Below are 18,504 nucleotides of genomic sequence, written 5' to 3'. Positions count from 1 at the left end.
ATTCAAAGGATCTCCAAAGCATAACCACGCAGAAGAAAGCAAAACCAACTCATCACGCACCGGAGGCAAAAGGCAGAGGCCAAGTTTTAATTCAAAGCTGGAACACAACATCAACACTCATTCGCCCACATAAGGATTTGATTATTTCATAAGAAACAGCCCGCAAATATCTGAAAATGGACACCGTACCAAACCCAATGTAGACCAGATCATGATCCATGTGAGCACACAAAAAAAAAACCAGGACGCAAAAACAAACCCCAAAACCCTCAAACATAGCAGACGCAGAGAACTCGAAATATACCATCAAATACTGCATTCCATAAGGATTTCCAAGGAAAAGGAAAACTCTAAGGTCTTGTTGAAAAGGGCAACATATTACACACTAAAAGATCTCTCGCCCAAATCAACTCATGAAGATCCCACAACCAAATCCAGCGCATATCAAACTATGCATACACACATGCGCGGAGGAATAAAGATCCCACAGCCAAAACCAAGCCAAATTCAGTGCATATCAGACTACGCATACACACAAGCACAGGAATAAAGATCGCACGACCAAACCAAACCAAATTCAGCGCATATCAGACTACGCATACACACACAGAGGAATAAACCTAAACAACCCTTGTTTATCGAAGACCCAGCCGGTGAAAAATAGACAGTACAGAGGTAATGACTGAACTTCTGAAATGCAATTATAAAGATCCTAGAGGCTAGAAGAAAGGATGAAGCAACAAAAATTGTTCAGTTCCAAAAATGTCACTTGGAGACCACAATGGATCCTTAACTTTGATTCCTCGCTATTGCTCAAGACAAAACTCAGAACCTGATAGCAACCTATGTGTTGCCATATTGTCGCTGCAAGCCTGCAAGGACAATGGGAAAACACATTGCCCACTCCACTAAGCTAGCTAAGCTATGGAAGTGGTTCACCATTTTATAAATGCTGATAAGCCCATATTAGTTGAAGCAACCACAAACCATACTTGTCCAAAAAACAGAAAACAATATAGTAATGAACGAACAAAAACTTTCAGGGTGCATATTAAAGCACATCAATTCACCTTTCCATTAGGAAATTTTCCTCTATAAACACGACCAAGGGAACCTTCACTAATAAGATTTTCTTGACTGAAGCTGTTTGTTGCTGTTTGGAGATGATGTAGCAGTTATAGGGGACTACACTCTCTTTAAAGGTCCATTTTTCCCTTGCATCCGGTCAGCAGTCAACTTTTTTGAAGGTCTCGAGTCTGCCACAGTAGCCGTGGATTTCATTCTCAGCTCTTGCGCGCATCTCTGTATTCACCAAAAAGTAGGGTAGAATGTATGAAAGAAAGGTCAGAATGTTATCAGAATAGCATTCAGCTTCATCCAAGTCTTCCTAGATATGAACACATTTCATAGACAACATGAACGAAAATATGCAATGCAACATAGCACGAATTGAGTTTAAAAACTTGGGATCGAATTCATTGCACCAATATAAAGGGTTCGTGGGAAGCTGAAAAATCTCAAAACTTGGGATCGAAAATATGTGCACTGTGCGTGTTTTGGGTAATCTTTCGTGTGAAACTTAAAGAAACTACCAGAAAAGGAACCAAAAATTTAAATTTTATCCTCCAATTCTTTTAGCTGAATAAAAAACAAAAGATACATAAACCAATGAATTTAGGTTTTCTGAACAGTAAAATTCTCATCTATTTTGATGCAAAAAATTACCCTCGCACTTTTTCCCTTCGTTTTCCGTCGTTGCTCATTAACTCCAATGAGAATTTTGCTTCTTTCGTTCATAGAGATTTATTGGTGGGCATAATCGTAATTCTCTCCGTGCCTATAGTGGTATAGACCTGGCATAATCTGGCTGCTTCGCGGGATTCGAGATGAATTTCATCCATTGATTTATTTGTACTTTCTGCCTGCATTACTGGTACCCCATAACTTTTGTTCATCCGTTTGCATCTTCCAAGCTTGCGCTGGTTCTTTCGTGGATTTCATCGAAAAAGGTGACTCGCCATATTTCCTTCGCCTTCTTCCCCCCCCCCCCCCCCCCCCCCCCCCCCCCCCCCCCAAGGCTCGCACATACATGGTACATGCCTTTTGTTCGTTTTATCTTCGATACTTTCGTGCTCTCTTTTCGTCTTCTTTGTCTATCGCCCACATGTGCAGAACATTGGTTGCGTAATTTTCATTGGCTTGTTCCCGTATAGTTCTTTGTTTTGCAAAGTTCTCTTATGCTCGGCAATATTCAGTTCCGTTTGCGAGTTAGTTTTGGGGTGTTTTATTTTTTGGTGTGCTTGGTTAATTTGTCAATTTTGGAAGTCCTTTTCGTTGTTACCTCTTACAGTTGCTGATACTGGTTTTTTGGGTCTGTTTTCTTTGAGAGTTTCTGTGTCCTCTCTGTCACAACCAAAATTTGACACTTGCTGTTATGTGACTCCAGCTGCTTTTCTCGTCCCCTCTCGGTTGTATCTATTCAATTTATTGCATTCGCAGTGCATCTATTTCCAGCAGGCCTTCATTTGCGGCATCCATGGATCCATATTTTACTGGTTCTTTTCCTTCTTGTGTTCTTGCTGTTGTTCAATGTATATATCTCTATACATCGCTTTATGTTTGCTTCCTACCAAGTAAACTTGGACCAAGCAGAGGTTTGTTTGGTAGGCGAGCAAATTTATTCTTATCCCTCTGAGTAAAGAAGCTACCGATGGCAATCCTATGCATCCACCTAAGATTAAATCTTTACATTTTAAGGACTTGAACATCAATGATCGATTATATCTGTAACTTGAATTCAGTAGCAATTTTTTGTTTTCCCTTTCTAGTTTTTTTCTGTAAGCTTGTCGCATAGATTGGTAATGATCTATATGTGTTGAATATTTTTGTTTGGGTATTGATCTGTATGTGTGGAATTTGAGGAATGTTTATGTGATAAGATAATTTTGTTTTAGAGGCACTACAAGATGAATTGTTTTGCCTTACGGATTATTCTTGTATGAATGTAGGTATCGGGTGATGCTCATAGGATTGATGAAGCATTGCAACTATTCGAATCTATTGAATGAGGCGTGCACTGTCCAAGTGATGCTCAAAGGACTGACGAAGCATTTCAAATCTGTGATTGAGGTACTGCTATGCGTGGGAGCTCCAAAGTCAGGAAGGATCACCGGTTGAAAACGTCTTGCTTATTTCAAGAAATTTTCTTTACGATTTGAGTGTATTTGTAGGCAATCAGTAATATTTCGTCGTGGAAGTTTTGTAGTAATACATTGTGTTGTTGTGTTGGTAACTATTGAGGCTCGTTGTATACATCTTCCAATTGTTTTGTACACTTCTTTGCTGTTGGTATTTATGTAAATTTTTCTCCCCCCATTCTAGGTGACTTAATTGTCATTTGAGGATTTAGTTAGTTTTCAAAATCTTGTACATATTTTTTCATTAGGTTTACGGTATGTTATCTTTTGAAGAACTCTAGTTAAGAATTCCCTTACGTTGTAATTGATTGGATTTTCCAAAAAGTAATTATGTCAGTGTTGATGAGGGAAAAATTGGAAAAATTTTCAGTGTCGAGTGGGTACTTCATGGTGCCCGCTCAGCGCATCCAAGTTGTTTATTGCGTTTTTGGACGACTCGGATTTGGAGAGAGAAAAATGAGAGAAAGTGTTGGGATGAGAGGAGAGAAGATTTCAATCCTAGCCGTCCAAAAGTGTATTGGACGGTCCGGATGTACCAAGTGGGTACCACGTGAGATATAACCAGCTGGCGCCAAAAAATTCCTCGTTGATGAGGTTCCAATTACTTTCCCAGAGTACCGACTCTTACAGTTTGCCCCTGAATGGGGATTTCTATTCGCTGCAGATTCCTACGGGTCCCTATCTTTTCCTCTCTCTCTCTCTCTCTGATTTTATTTAGGACATGCGCGCACTCCACGAGTCCGAGAAACTTATGCTAAATAATCTGACAAGCCATGCGGCATGTTCAACGCGTATTGAACAATTTTAAAATAGTGACTACAAAATCTGTGGTTCAATAGCAAAGCCACAAATTCTGTTTTGAAATTAACAAAAAAAAGAAAAAAGACAATCGAAAGCTTAAATTTCTAGTAGATAAAACGAGAACAGGCAAAAACGAAACTAATGAGATTATCCCCAAAACACAAGTTCAGCCCCATCTAGCTATTACACTAAAATTACTATTCAAGTTCAAAATTACCAAGAAAGAAAAAACAAAATACATCAACTACTAACAACCAACTAATGAGAACAAATAACCACCAAAAACAACATCAAACAACAGGCTGACCATCCACCAACGCCTCCAAACCAGTTGGATTCAGTGGCAACACCCTGTTTATTCTATCTTGATCGTGAGGTTGCTCAGGGGAAATAGGTATGTGATACTGCCCGCATACAAGCTGAACGTCCTCATATACCTTAGCATGGGCATTGCTGAGCTTATACCTCAACGGCCCATATTGTGGTCCAAGCCAATCACGTGCTCTCCTTAACGCACGAACACTATCCGTGCTTGTTAGAGTAATCGGGCGAAGGAACATCAAATTCCTCATAAACCTTATAATCTGTCGTTTCAAATCGTGACAGGTGTTTATGGCTTCTGCCAAAGTTTGTTGTACTTGCCCTATTTCTTGTTGAGTGTTCAAGATTGCAAGTTGCCCTCCAAACGTGGGAGGGTTGGCTTGAAGCTCTTGTAGCTGTGCTTGAAGTTGATTCAAATTGGTCTGAACCGTGTCACTTTCATACAAACGAACTTCGTATTCTACGACCCGACCGACTATGCTACTCCATGGAACCCGAGTAGGCACCCCAATTCCTGGCACGTTGGCCGCATTAGCATTAGGCAGATCCATGTTGAGAGAGAGAGGGGGGGAGATTGAGAGAGTCTTGCTGACTGACTGAAACGAAAACAAGAAAACGATCGGCAGAAAAAACAGGTGGGTATGAAAAAAAAAAAAGGTTACATGCATGCATATTTATAAATTACTGGTTGTTTCCTAAGTCGTTTTTTGTTTCCTAATTAGTATTTTTTTTCTGCAAGTCTGAACTTTCTAATTTTTGCAAGTCTGAACTTTCTAATTTTGTTTCCGTTTTCGCGAGCAACATAACTTCGAATTCTTTATTCTGTTGTTTCCTAATCCTCTCTCTCTCCACCGACTTACTCCTCTGTATTCTTTTTTTTTTTTTTTTTTTGGGTCAAACGGAATAGGACGCTTCTGTATTCGTTTCCTTACTCAGAGCTTCGATTTCGCATTGGCGGCAACAGGTAATTTAGTAATATTAACCTCCGTTGTTGTTCCAATTATTCAACTCCAATTTCTCTACTTTAATCAGTTTAATGATTATATTCCTAGCTATTATGTTAGTGAAAAGTAACAACTTTATTGTTTTCTTGAGAAGAATTTGGATCTTGTTTGGTTAAAGGTTTTGAATTTTGGATTTAATATCATTAACCTATTTTTCTCCAATCATTGCTCTTATTTTTTTTCTCTATCTCTCTCCAATCATTACCCCTATTGAAGATAACGTTCGACTTTGGGTTTGCACTTGGGAGCATTTTCCAAACTCTCTTGAAAATCAAAGACTATGCTCTAGCTGGAATATTTCAAGTAGAGTTCTTGGGGCGTAAATATGTGTAGAGCTGGTAGTTTGTACTAGGCTTTCCTTTGTATAGGTTCTTGTATGAGGGTTTAACTCCCCTTATTTTTGTGTTGGTTGGTTATAAAATGCGCAAGTTACCAAAAAAACAAAATCATTACCCCTATTTTCAATCATTACTCTTTTTTTCTCGATACTCATTATCTACAAATCTAATTCCAAAATTCCAAAATGAACAGGGTCCAAGAGCTCTTGTGATTTTTTTTGGAATCTTTGAATGGTGACTCTGCATGCTGTGTGCTCCACATGAGGTTCCTTCCCATTGTTTGTAGCTAGGAATTTTGTGCAGTGGTGTCATTCGAAGAGTTAGATACAATTTTTTTTTGTGTATAATGCATCATTGTTATAGTGAACACTATTATGTGACATCACAGGGACGAGAGAGAGAGAGAGAGAGAGAGAGAGAGAGAGAGAGAGAGAGAGAGAGAGAGATCATATTAAGTTGCAAGTGAACCATCTTTCCAAGTGTTTCTATGGATCCTAATTTTTTGATAGATGCAACAGACGATGGGTTTGTCCAGCCACAAGCATAATTTTACCCTGATTTCTTTTATGCTTTCACAAGGTATAGTCATTGGATTTCTCCAGACACATCCATAAGCAACCTGCATGCTCCCATGATCATATTTAGGTCTCCTTGTTCCATTAATTTTTGCCTGTCGGTGAAGATTTTGTACAGGGTAAGAAGGGTGTTTGGATCAAATTGCCTATCGACCTCGTAAATCCTAAACCCTGTTGAACCGGCTGTTAAGGTGTGTGTTTTGCCTTATCTCCACTGTTCTTGGGATTATTCTTGAGAAGTTTGAACTTTTGTCTGTTTGACTCTCAATATGTAACTGATTTTCAGTTATGTATTTGACCATTGTTTCATGCTTGCTTGCAAGAGGGATTTTATCTCCACCAGGCAGAGCCAAAATACTTGATGCTTGTTTACTGTATTCCTGAAACCGCTTATATTCTTCCAGCAAATGCTACTCATCGTGTGTGTATTGATGCTTTTGTCATGAATGGAAAGAAAGAGGTATATTCCTTGCCGTTAATAGCCTTCGGAGTTCGAACTACTAATGGAGAACAAGCATCCAGTTTAATTGTTCCTCTATTATATTTTTTTTGTGTGGCAATGGCGAAAGGTTGGGGAATGATTGCTAGTGCTGTTATAAAGAAAAATGTCAGTATCTTTTAAATGGTGAAAGGAAGCTTGCTCTTGTTTAAAGCATGCTTTGAGTTTGCAACTTTCACGTTTTGTTAGGTGCTCATGGTCCAAGAAAAGAGAGGAATGTTACGTGGAACAGCTGTGTGGAAGTTTCCTACAAGAGTTGTTGAAGAGGTATGTTCATTTGGTTAGTTCTTCACCACAATACAATGTGTGCAATTATTAAGCTTTTTCATCTACAGGGTGCAGATATTTGTGATGCTGCAGCTAGAGAAGTAAGAGAAGAGACGAGAGTGAGTAGCAAGTGTTCAATATTTCTTCATTTAAAACTAATCAATTCCATGTATGAGTATACGTGCATCCAACACTTGTTTTGGTGCTCACTGAATTTTGCTGCTACAGATAGAGACAAAATTTGTCGAAATACTGGCATTCAGGTGTGATTGCTTACAATTGAATATCTGTATGCATTCAAACTGCAGTTCTGTATTCTTCCAAACATGTCATGTTTAGTAGTTGTGATGTTGCGTGTTATTGCAGAGTCCGAGTCTTATGCTTTAGTATTAGTCGTAGGCACATTCTGCTTAGTCCCTCACATTGCCTTGCGAGAGAAACAATGAAGGTGAACATAAATAATTTTAGAAGCAGCATAGACGCGATGACAACTTGTTCCAACGAGAGAGAGAGAGAGAGAGAGAGAGAGAGAGAGAGGTCTTTCCATAGTGAATGAACCGGTATAGCTTTTTCCTTTTTCCATGTTGGCTGCTGTTCTACAATTTGGAACTTCCTTCCCATAGTTGACTACTGGTGCAGTATAGGTGTGCAAGTTCGTTGCTAGCTTCCTTTAGACTACACTTTGTGGAAGTCCACAGATACTCCACTTGAATATCTCTGTTACAACTTACAACTGCTGCATTTGTAAGAAGAAGTAGCCATGAATTGTTGCATCACAATTGTGTTATTTCTCCTTCTGCAATTTAAAACTTCTAGCAACAATATTCCAGACGATTTCACTTTGAATGGATGTCTGAATCTGGATGGAACTGCTAAACTCCGTTCCAATGGCCTTTTCACACTCAACGATTATGAAAGACAAGCAAAAAGGCCATGCTTTCTCCAACTTTCCCATCCAATTCAAGAACTCCTCAAACGCTAACTACTTTCATCTTTGCAATTGTACCCGAGTACCCGACACTCAGCGGCCACAGAATAGCGTTCATTATTTCACCAAACTAAGAGATTCCCGGAGCCCTTCCCAGCCAATATCTTGGGCTCTTCAATGAGACAAACATGGGGAGTAGTTCAAATCATATATTTGCAGTTGAGCTTGACACCGTCTATAGCTTTGAGTTTGATGACATAAATGACAACCATGTTGGCATCGACATTAACGGACTGGATTCAATCAAATCTGCTCTTGCAGGCTATTTCGCAGATCAAAATGGTGCTTTCAGGAATCTAAGTCTCATAAGTGGTGACCCAATGCAGGTTTGGGTGGAATGTGATGGCATCAACAGACAACTTAACGTTACCATGCCACCCATTAACATACCACATACCCAAGCCTGCACGCCCACTCTTATCCTTGACAAAGGATCTTTCACCATTCCTACAAGAGTATATGTACGAGGGGTTTTCATCCTCCACAGGCTCAGTTACCACAAATCATTACATACTAGGTTGGAGTTTCAAGATGAATGGTCAAGCCCAACAAAGTTTCAAGATGAATGGTCAAGCCCAACAAATCGACGTGTCTCGCCTTCCAAAGCTCCCCCGAAGTCAACAAGTGAGAGATGATAAACAAATCAAGAGGATTTTGGCAATTGTATTGCCACCAATAGCATTTCTTCTACTCCTACTGTTGATCTTTTGTTTTCTTTCCATGACAAGGATGAAGAAATTCATGGAAGTCCTCGAGGATTGGGAGGTCTAGTATGGCCCTCACAGATTTGGTTACAAGGATCTATTCGATCCTGTTGGAATTAGCCCGGTAATCCCACCCGCAACGGAAGCACAACAAATTAACAAAAACGAAATCACACACAAAAGAACACACACACCAAAATACGTGGTTCCCCAAACTCGGGTACGTCCACGGAAGAGAGAAATCTTCCACTATATGAAAAATAGAGATTACAAAATGAAATGTAAAATCCTCCCGAGCTCCTAATACACGGCTCTATACAATGTTTTACACTCAATCCCATAACTCTATTTTTCCCTCACATCTTTTCTCTCTTTCACACAAAACCTCACGGTGGGGTCTCAGTGGGGGAGACCCCCCAAAAGGGTTCCCGGACTGACTCTCCTCTCTGCTCAGTCTCTCTTTCTTTCTCCCCACTCTCTCTCTACACACACGGCACAAACCCTTCTTAAATACATGTAGCACAATGCCTCTGGATTTGCCCAGAATATTCTGGAGCCCATCACCAAATATCTCACACATGCTCCATATTAATTGCTCATACTGGCCTTTTCTTGAAACATGCATTGACCAATGGTCCAAAGCTTTTCCAGTTTCCACCAAAGGTCCAAAACAACCGAATTTCTTTTCTTTTTCTTTTTCCTTTTTTTTCACATGTGCAAAAGGGGGTGTTTGTTGGGTTTTTGCTATGTGAAAAATAAGGAAAAAGAAAAAGAAAAGAAATTCGGTGGTTTTGGACCTTTGGTGGAAACTGGAAAGGCTTTGGACCATTGGTCAACGCATGTTTCAAGAAAAGGCCAGTATGAGCTAGGGATGGCAATTTCGGCCGCCCCGCCCCAAATGGGTAGGGGATTCGGGGATTATTTGGGGATCGGGTAGGGTATGGGGATAATTTTTTAAAAAAAGTGGGGAATGGGTAGGGGGTGGATATGAGTTAGTACCCGCCCCATTCCCGCCCTGCCCCGCTAGCCTACTATATATAATTATTAATACATAAGTGAGGGTTTACCCACTTGTTATTCTACTTTATGTAAAATGCTCAGTTTGTTTTCCCCTGTAGTTTGAATTTTGATGGTAAATAAAAGAGATGGAAAGAACATAAATTTATCTTCTTTCATACTGCAAGGCAAGTAACTTCTTGAATTTACTCTTTGTGGATAGTGGACAGTGAGTGAAATGGTTATAGAGAATTGTGAGAAATTATGGCATGGTGTTAAATATAATTTTTGAACTGATGTGAGATGGATTATAGAACGAGTATTGGGTGTGGATCTGACTGTAATGTATGTCGTCTTGTAGTCTGATGTTATTGCTAACAAATGTGGCTGATAATGAATGAAGGTTCGAGATTTTCTTTTCGAATTTGAGCATCTTCTGTGTATTTTTGTTTCACTTTATTTCTTTTTTTGTGTATTTTTGTTTCACCTTTTCTTAATGTGTTTTTTCATTTTGAACACAATCTACCACTTCAAAAAACTCGCTCGCTGTCAACTCAAGTGGAATTGAATGAAATGCGACCACCAATTGTGGCTATTTTCCTTGGCATTTGGTTTGTAATGGTAGCCTAGATTTTTTTTTTTAATTTAGTTTCATGGTTTGTATTTTCTAATGGTAGGTGACTTTTTTTTTTTTTTTTAAAGTTTTGGAATCTTTGGATCCCCGATTCCCCGCGGGGATCCCCGTTCCCCGTTTGGGGTGGGGATGGAGCGTAAAAATAAATTCCCGGTGGGAATCGGGGCGGGGATGGGGAGAGATTTAGATTCGGGGATCGGGGACGGGGATACTGGTATCCACCCCCGACCCTCCCCATTGCCATCCCTAGTATGAGCAAAATATGGAGCATGTGTGAGATATTTGGTGATGGGCTCCAAAATATTCTGGGCAAATCCAGAGGCATTGTGCTACATGTATTTAAGAAGGGTTTGTGCCGTGTGTGTAGTGAGAGAGAGAGTGGGGAGAAAGAAAGAGAGACTGAGCGGAGAGGAGAGTCAGTCCGGGAACCCTTTTGGGGGGTCTCCCCCACCGAGACCCCACCGTGAGGTTTGTGTGAGAGAGAGAAAAGATGTGAGGGAAAAATAGAGTTATGGGATTGAGTGTAAAATATTATATAGAGCCGTGTATTAGGAGCTCAGGAGGATTTTACATCTCATTTTGTAATCTCTATTTTTCATATAGTGGAAGATTTCTCTCTTCCGTGGACGTACCCGAGTTTGGAGAATCACATATTTTGGTTGTGTGTGTTCTTTTGTGTGTGATTTCGTTTTTGTTAATTTGTTGTGCTTCCGTTGCGGGTGGGATTACCGGGCTAATTCCAACAGATCCTTGCTACAAAGGGTTTCAATGACAGAGAACTCCTTGGGCGGGGAGGTTTTGGTAGAGTATACCGAGGTGTGCTTCCAACATCAAACATACAGGTTGCTCATGGTTCAAGACAAGGATTGAAGGAATTTGTGGCAGAAATCGCTACCATAGGCCGCCTACGGAACCCGAACCTAGTACGCCTTCTTAAGGATCTTAAGCCTCTCGCCAAATCCTACATGTCTGTAACAGGGTTCTAAAACGCTCCAGTGTATTGGGTGCAGTCATGTGTTATGTGCAACAGATATTGGGTGTATTGAGTGATACGTTAGGGATTTGGGTGTCGCGACCTTGAATCTGATGTTCTGACCTCATTCAATGCAATTTAAATGTCTGTATTGGTTTCCAATCTGCAATCGTGCCGTGTGTAATATGATTTTTCAGCGGGTCATTTAGCCAAAAAAAATTTAACAAAATTGGGATAATGGATTTCGAGATTCACCATCTAATTCTGACTTATTGGAATTTTGATTAATGCTTTCAACAAATGATGCCTACCGTTTGTAAGACGTTCAACAAATGAGTACTCACAGAGTCATTATATTGGTATTTATCATTAGTGTGGTTGTGGTCAATGTTCATTCTCAGCAACACATTGCAGCAGTCCCCCCCGCACAAATTACCAGCCAATATCCAGTTACATCAAGTGCATTATAGATTTCACCCACATGTACCATATGACAAACTGTTATCCCTTGTCACACTACATTTTCGTTTACAGGCTTCTAGAATTTCAACGTATGAAACATGAAACATGCTACAATGATTTTTCACGCAGTGAAACACATGACTACATCTGATAATCTGAAGTTACTAGTACAACAATGCCTGGCTAAAAATTCCTTAGAATTGCAATTCAAATGAGTTTCCTACATCAATAGTGCATTGAAACAAGAAAACAGTGGCAATTGAGGAACAATTCTTTTCCAAACTTACTTCACATGAATGATTCTTTGTCAAAGACATGACCATCCCGAGCGTGATACCTACGCCTTGCTCCCAGCCTAGGAAAAAAACTTACATATACGCTCCAATCCACCATACATTCATGTGGGGTCCAACCATAATCAGAGTACCACTAATTTTACTTTTGCCGGTACCTTTCTTTGTAGCTGCCAGGCACACTCTCTAGCTGCTCGTATTTTGGTGTCTTCGTAAGTTAAGCCCATTGCAACAACCGAGGGAGCACGAGGATTGATAACCAACTTACCGAGTGAGACAGCAATAACAAGCCAATACGAAAGAAACTCAACTTCATCCGGATGTCCACTAAAACCAACCAACTCCACCACTTGAAGGCATCGGTGATGATATTCTGGAGCAACCCTCGCATATCTATCATCATTGGGCATCGCTGAGAGTACTTCCGAATGATCGTTACAAGGAAAAGTTGATTGATACTGCCATAAAGAAAATCAAATCAGAAATCGTTTGCAAACAGTTTGCCATTCAGCCATGATATCTTACATAACACGCAGAGAAATAAGGAGCACAGTATAGCAAAATCTATGAGGCACGAATACGCAAAAAATGAGAAAATAAACATAAACACGGAGACCTGTCATGACAGGTTCTTCTCCTTGAAAATGTGGGATAATTTCCAAAATAAGTTAGTTTTTTAGATTTCCTTGGGTGCCCGCTGTATGAGTTTGGGAATGCACCCAATGGTGCCATTTGCATCTGTTCGTAGTTGGGTGGCAATTTTTGATTCAATGGTTGCCTTGGTGCATTGTGTTTTTCGGAAAAGTCACCAATGGTGATGTTTGAGCGAATGGTTACTTTGATGCATTGTGACTTTTGGAAAAGTCACCAATGGTGACTCTAGTAACAGCCACCATTTGGCTATTTAAGGGATCAAATCCCACGGGTCCAAGGACAAGGAAAATTTGGTTACAGTGCTTTGATTGCTTCCCTTTGTTCCGTACTCGTGGTTCAATCCAGAAGGGGGGAAATATTGCCTAAAAGATAGCGTTCCTAGAACGTGCCTTGCAGTCGGGATTCGATTCTGTGGCTACTTTTCTCCATTCTTCCGTCTCAAAGTTACCAGTGGTTTCCAACAGATAATACATGTGGCTGATCTTGTTCTAATATATGAAGTTAAAATCCGCTGTTATGTGCAATTAATCATAGTCCCAGCCATATAACTAGGTCAACAAATAAGTAAATTTAATAGGTAATGAAGTGCACACTGCAGAGTAAGAAGAACCAAAGGAGAGTAGAAAATGAGGTTTTCTCCATGTATTTTGGGCAATTCCAATTCCAATTGCTTGAGACAACGTAGTTCAGGGTAGGGAGGAGGGAACGCTATATATCTCCCAAAACCCTGACCAAAAAGTAAAAGGCGTACGCAACAGTATATCATTGTTTGTAACTTGTAAGACATAAGGAATGGAAGTTAAATGCAGAGGCATCATAAACTGAAAAAAAAAATTGGTAACATACAGTGAACAGCCGTTTTAATTTAAGCCTTTCCAGTTGACGAATATAGCTCAAATGATCTGTAGGTTGGTGAATTACTGATTCGATATAATCTCCCTCGATGCATAACTCTGAAAGAACGGGAACATTCCTAAGAATTACCCTTGAAGCTTGCCCAAAATACGTAAATGACAACGATGCAAGATTTACAGCAGAAATTTCCAGATCTTTCAAATTCTCACATCTGGAGATCCCTAACCATTTCAATTTGAGTGATGGACCTGCAACTTTCAGGTTCGTAAGATGGTCGGAGCTCATCACCTGCAACTGTTCGAGGAGAGGGCAGTTGCCCAAAAAGTGCTCGAGGACCTTGCCAGTGATGTTAACACATTTCAAACAGAGGGTTATAAGGTGACAAAATCCGAATGGTTGCAGGCGAGTATTTGAAGTCCTCGAGCGTAACTTTTCCACACTTGGAAAAGCATACCACCGGTACAAGCGCGACCTATCGCTTGCCAAGTCCAATTCAAGCCTTTTTACACCCTTTTGAAATGCAAAATTAACCCAACTGTGGAGGTCGCCATAATAAGCAGCGCGGCTTTCTTCTTCCGGATAGAAGCGGATTATAAATTTGTCTAAAACAAATGCACCCAGGTGTAACTTTAGAGCTCGATTCACCCGCCTCGCGTACCAAGGACTGCCGATGTTTACCCCTTCGTCGCGCGATTTCCAAGCACCGAAATTCAGCTTGGTGGTGAGAAATGCCCACAGGTGTCTCCAGCTGCGCGAGAGGACACTAGTTCTTCCGGCTTCCTCGAGGGTCAAGCGAGACAGAATGGCACCAAGGATTTCCCTTGGCAATTGACTAATCCAGTCCACTCCTCCAAGTAGTTCTCTCTTTGCCTTCACGAACCATGCAATGCAATAAACACGTACACAAATGGCAAAAAATTCAGCTAAAAAAAAAAAAAGAAGGTTTTTACCAAAGTTCCTCCTACTCTCTGCATAACCAAGACCGGCCCAACCCCAAGGCCCAAGAGGTTTGGGCCTTGAACATCCAAAATAGTCCAATTTTTAGGGGCACTCTAATATTTTTACTATTTGAATTTGAGTAGAACTCTTTTTAAGCCCAATAGAATAAAAAAAATGCAAATTAGAGGAATGAGTTAGTCCAACCCACCATCCCATAAGCCCAAGTGCCCAACCACTAAATCCCAAAATCAGCGACTAACACCTCCCAAAAATCGTTTCCCCACAAACCCATCCCAAAAACTTGACGATCTCGTATTTTGTGTTCATATGTAATGATTAGTAGAACTTTATATTGGTTTGGCTTTATCATATTATGATTGTTGCTATAAAAATTGTTAAGTATTAATTCTTTAAGAGCACATTTTTTTTATTAGACATTGAGCACTAAAAATTCTTAGACCGACCCTGTACATAACAACAGGATAACAGGAAGGGCTAAGGAGTGTTACCCTCTTTGGCAGATGAGAAGGGTAGACCGCCGCCACTCGCCGAGAAGAAGAATAATAAGAGTTCGCTTTTTCCACTTCGTAACTGTGAGCATATTTATGATTGATAACATAGTAGGGACTACTTTTAAGCTGCAGATGAATCTGCACAATCCATTCTCTTCTTCTTTCTTCCCCCATCCAAAACCTTTTTTGTTGAAATCGTTTTCTTTTTTATGTATGGTTTGATGTTGAAGAAGACGGTGGAACAGGACTAGGAGGGTTTGATGAGGGAGAAGAGTTTCAATTTAGGAAGAATTATTGTATTTATATAGTAGTAATAACAAAATTGAGCTAGCTACCTAATAAATATGGATTGAATTAATCTTCTCTCTAAGATTTGGATTTCTATTGCCAATTACTACCAAAGATGCGAAGCAGATTAATTATTCAATAGTCTGGGTATACCGCCACGTGAATGTGAGGTTCATACTCAGTATATAGAAGAAAAGTTGCAAGAAAGTTATATTATGTTCCGAAATTAGAATAGAAAACGTGGAGGGAAGAAAATAAATAAGGAAGTCATCGTTTAGTTGTTGATTCTCACTAGAAAAATTTCCTTGCACATTTTATGAGAAAAAATAAGGTAAGCGTTGTACGGGGAGTGTTTAGGATATATTCTTGCTAAATGAATATAAAAAAATATAATTTTTTTTTTCTCTTTCTTGCATTTTCTATCAATATATTGCTAATTAAATGGACTCAAAAGAATATGCATTTTTGCAGACAATACTTCTGCTGATAATTTGTACTTCTTCTTTACAACAATTAAAGCAACTCAATAATCTTTTAAACAGTGTATAAAATATCTAAGAAAGTAACAACGGAGACATATATAAAAATTTCTGCAGAAGTACTCTCTGCCCAAAATTTAGGACCCTGTTCACTTGGGGTTTTACCGAAACCCGTTTTCATTTTGGGTTAACCCAGTTAGCAGGGAGCTCCGACTCGTAATTTCAAACCTCAAGTAATATTCAGATAAAAAACCTCAATTAATAAGTGGCCACAACGTTTGAGCGAGTGGCCGCAAGGTCCGAGTGAGTGGTCGCAATGTTTGACTTTGTGACTATAAACCGTTCCGTTAAGAGAAATAAGTAATTATTTTGCGAATAAGTACTTATTTTTTAAATTAAAAGTAATGGATTGAGAGAGAATGATCTCTCTTGTAAAAAATAAGTACTTAAAAAATAAGAATCTTAGCAAAACGGAACTGCATGGCCGCGAGGTTTGAGTGTGTGTCCGCAAAGTTAGATTTGATAACCGTAGGGTTAGAGACTTAGTGTGCATGGCCGAGAGGTTTGAGAGTGCGGCTGCAAAGTTCGAGTTCATGGCTGTGACTCGTGAAGTTTTGAGTGTGTTGCCAACTTGCCGCGATTCGTAGAATGACAATTTTATTGGATGTATGGGATCAGTTGATCTTAAGCTCAATGTTAAATCAGTGTAATTTTTCTGGAAGAATAACTTATTCACGGAAAAGATGTGAATAAGTTAATCACCGAGACACGTAAACTCTTTCTAGGGAAGAAGAATTCTTTTAAAATTCGGATCATCTAAAACACTTTTGGATGAGTGAGATTGTGCGATGTAAAAAATTAGGAAAATTTTCAAAATATCCCCTAAACATTACACTCAATTTCAAATAGACTCCCAAACTTTCAAAAAATCAATTTTACTCCCAACGTTATCTTCTGTTAATCAAAATACCCCATTCCATACCAATCTGTCAAATGACTAACGGGTATCGTTAAAGGCTCTGTTAAATATGTTTATGTGGCATCCTAACCCACTTAAACTGTGACATGTCTAAACCCTCTCTCTCTCTCTCTCTCTCTCTCTCTCTCTCTCTCTCTCTATATATATATATATATATATATATATATATATATAGTCCGGATCAAGTCCACACCCTTTCCCGTCCGCACCTCTCCTTTCTCTATCGAATTTCGATGATCCAAGCAGCTCAATTTGATTAAAACGTGATTTTAAAAGTACCTACACACACATGGAATGTTTCAAATGAGGACCTCTTAAAATGCGGACTCCCATTTTCCGATTGAATTTCGATGATCCGAGCCGCTCAATGTGTTCAGAATAAGATTTTAAGTACACCGGCGAGAAATCGGCAAAAAAAATGACCCAGAAGGTCTTGATTTGAGCAATTTTTTTTGAACCGTTAATAAAAAAATATTCTGATGAACCCTTTCCGATCATTTTTTTTGCTGATTTGTCACGTGTGCTCTTAAAATCATATTTCGATCATATTGAGCGGCTCGGATCATCGAATTTCGATCAAAAAAAGGGAGAAATTGGGAGATCCGTATTTTAACTAAAATGGGATGGTCCTTAGGAGAGAAGGACTGTATGCGACAATGATGAGGCGGCTGATGGGGTTGTGCTTGGTTATTAGGCGGAGCTCACAGAGGAGTTCGGTTCGGGTTCTTTTTGATGGGGACAAAAGTAAAATTAGTGGATTGGACCCCACATGGTTATTAGGCGGAGTTACAAATAAAGATACCGTCAAAAGTAAAATTAGTGGTACTCTGATTATGGTTGGACCCCACATGACGAATGTATGGTGGATTGGAGCATATATGCAAGTTTTTTTCCTAGGGTGGGAGCAAGGCGTAGGTATCCCGCTCGGGATGGTCATATCTTTGACAAAGAATCATTCATGTGAAGTAAGTTTGGAAAAGAATTGTTCCTCGATTGCCTCTGTTTTCTTATTTCAATGCACTCTTGATGTAGGAAACTCATTTGAATTGCAATTCTAAGGATTTTTTTAGCCAGGCATTGTTGTTGCACTAGCTAGTAACATCAGATTATCAGATGTAGTCATGTGTTTCACTGCGTGAAAAATCGTTGTAGCATGTTTCATGTTTCGCAAGTTGAAATTCTGGAAGCCTGTAAACGAAAATGTAGTGTGACAAGGAACATTGACAACAACCACACTAACAATATATACCAATACAATGACTCTGTGAGAGTATAATACAATGTCTCTCTTTTTTCTCTTTTCTCTTTCTGTGCCCTCTCCCTGTGTAATCTTATTTGAACTTCTGATGGTTTTTGTATTTTTGACAATCACGTGCAGAATAATCAATGAACTTCTGCTGGTTTTTGTATTTTTTTTCTCGCATCTATTTGATTAGGATGAAAATTACTGCAAGAAAATGGTAGAAGAAATATAATATCCTTGTATGTACAGGAGAAAAGTTGCAAGAAAATTATATTATTATGTTCCAAAACTAAAAGAGAAGACGTGGAGGGAAGAGAATAAATAAGGAAGTCATGGTAATTAGTCGCTGATTTTTACAAGAAAATACAATTTTTCTGCACATTTAAGGTAAGCGTTGTACGGAAAAATTTACTTTCCATCGGTATCTAGAATATTCTTGCTAAGTGAATGCCCAAATTTTTTTTTTTTCTCTTTCTTATATTTTCTATCATTATCTCGCTAAT

At 39.3% G+C, this 18,504-nt stretch overlaps 2 protein-coding genes across 2 annotated transcripts; one reads left to right on the top strand and one right to left on the bottom strand.

Moving 5' to 3' along the window:
- The first annotated feature begins 4,985 nt into the window (after nucleotides 1-4,985).
- Nucleotides 4,986-7,760, top strand: LOC131299835 (nudix hydrolase 2-like). Its single transcript, XM_058325406.1, has 9 exons — nucleotides 4,986-5,006; nucleotides 5,227-5,283; nucleotides 6,355-6,397; nucleotides 6,536-6,696; nucleotides 6,925-7,002; nucleotides 7,071-7,121; nucleotides 7,231-7,265; nucleotides 7,369-7,450; nucleotides 7,701-7,760. The coding sequence occupies exons 1-9, from the start codon at nucleotides 4,986-4,988 to the stop codon at nucleotides 7,758-7,760; spliced, it is 588 nt and encodes a 195-aa protein (XP_058181389.1).
- Nucleotides 7,761-12,177: 4,417 nt separating this feature from the next.
- LOC131299834 (FBD-associated F-box protein At5g60610-like) lies at nucleotides 12,178-15,186 on the bottom strand. The gene is made up of 4 exons (XM_058325405.1): nucleotides 15,010-15,186; nucleotides 13,553-14,431; nucleotides 13,317-13,433; nucleotides 12,178-12,510 (listed from the first exon to the last, which is right to left on the bottom strand). Exons 1-4 carry the CDS (start codon nucleotides 15,184-15,186, stop codon nucleotides 12,178-12,180), a joined length of 1,506 nt encoding a protein of 501 aa, XP_058181388.1.
- Between the last annotated feature and the right edge of the window lie 3,318 nt (nucleotides 15,187-18,504).

This window comes from Rhododendron vialii, chromosome 9a, assembly GCF_030253575.1.
Source record: "Rhododendron vialii isolate Sample 1 chromosome 9a, ASM3025357v1".
Classification (NCBI taxonomy): Eukaryota; Viridiplantae; Streptophyta; class Magnoliopsida; order Ericales; family Ericaceae; genus Rhododendron; species Rhododendron vialii.
The sequence above is the reverse complement of the archived record's forward strand: the minus strand, read 5'-3'. Positions and strand labels throughout refer to the sequence as shown.

What these genes read in the sequence shown, in the direction of transcription:
- LOC131299834 (XM_058325405.1), bottom strand. Translation starts at nt 15,186, where the DNA reads ATGGGGGAAGAAAGAAGAAGAGAATGGATTGTGCAGATTCATCTGCAG. An exon ending in AATTAAAACGGCTGTTCACT is followed by an intron (nt 13,434 to 13,552) that starts GTATGTTACCAA and finishes CTTTTTGGTCAG; the next exon opens with GGTTTTGGGAGATATATAGC. An exon ending in TCATTTTCTACTCTCCTTTG is followed by an intron (nt 12,511 to 13,316) that starts GTTCTTCTTACT and finishes TCTTTATGGCAG; the next exon opens with TATCAATCAACTTTTCCTTG.
- LOC131299835 (XM_058325406.1), top strand. Translation starts at nt 4,986, where the DNA reads ATGCATATTTATAAATTACTG. An exon ending in ATTGCCTATCGACCTCGTAA is followed by an intron (nt 6,398 to 6,535) that starts ATCCTAAACCCT and finishes TATGTATTTGAC; the next exon opens with CATTGTTTCATGCTTGCTTG. An exon ending in AAGTAAGAGAAGAGACGAGA is followed by an intron (nt 7,122 to 7,230) that starts GTGAGTAGCAAG and finishes TTGCTGCTACAG; the next exon opens with ATAGAGACAAAATTTGTCGA.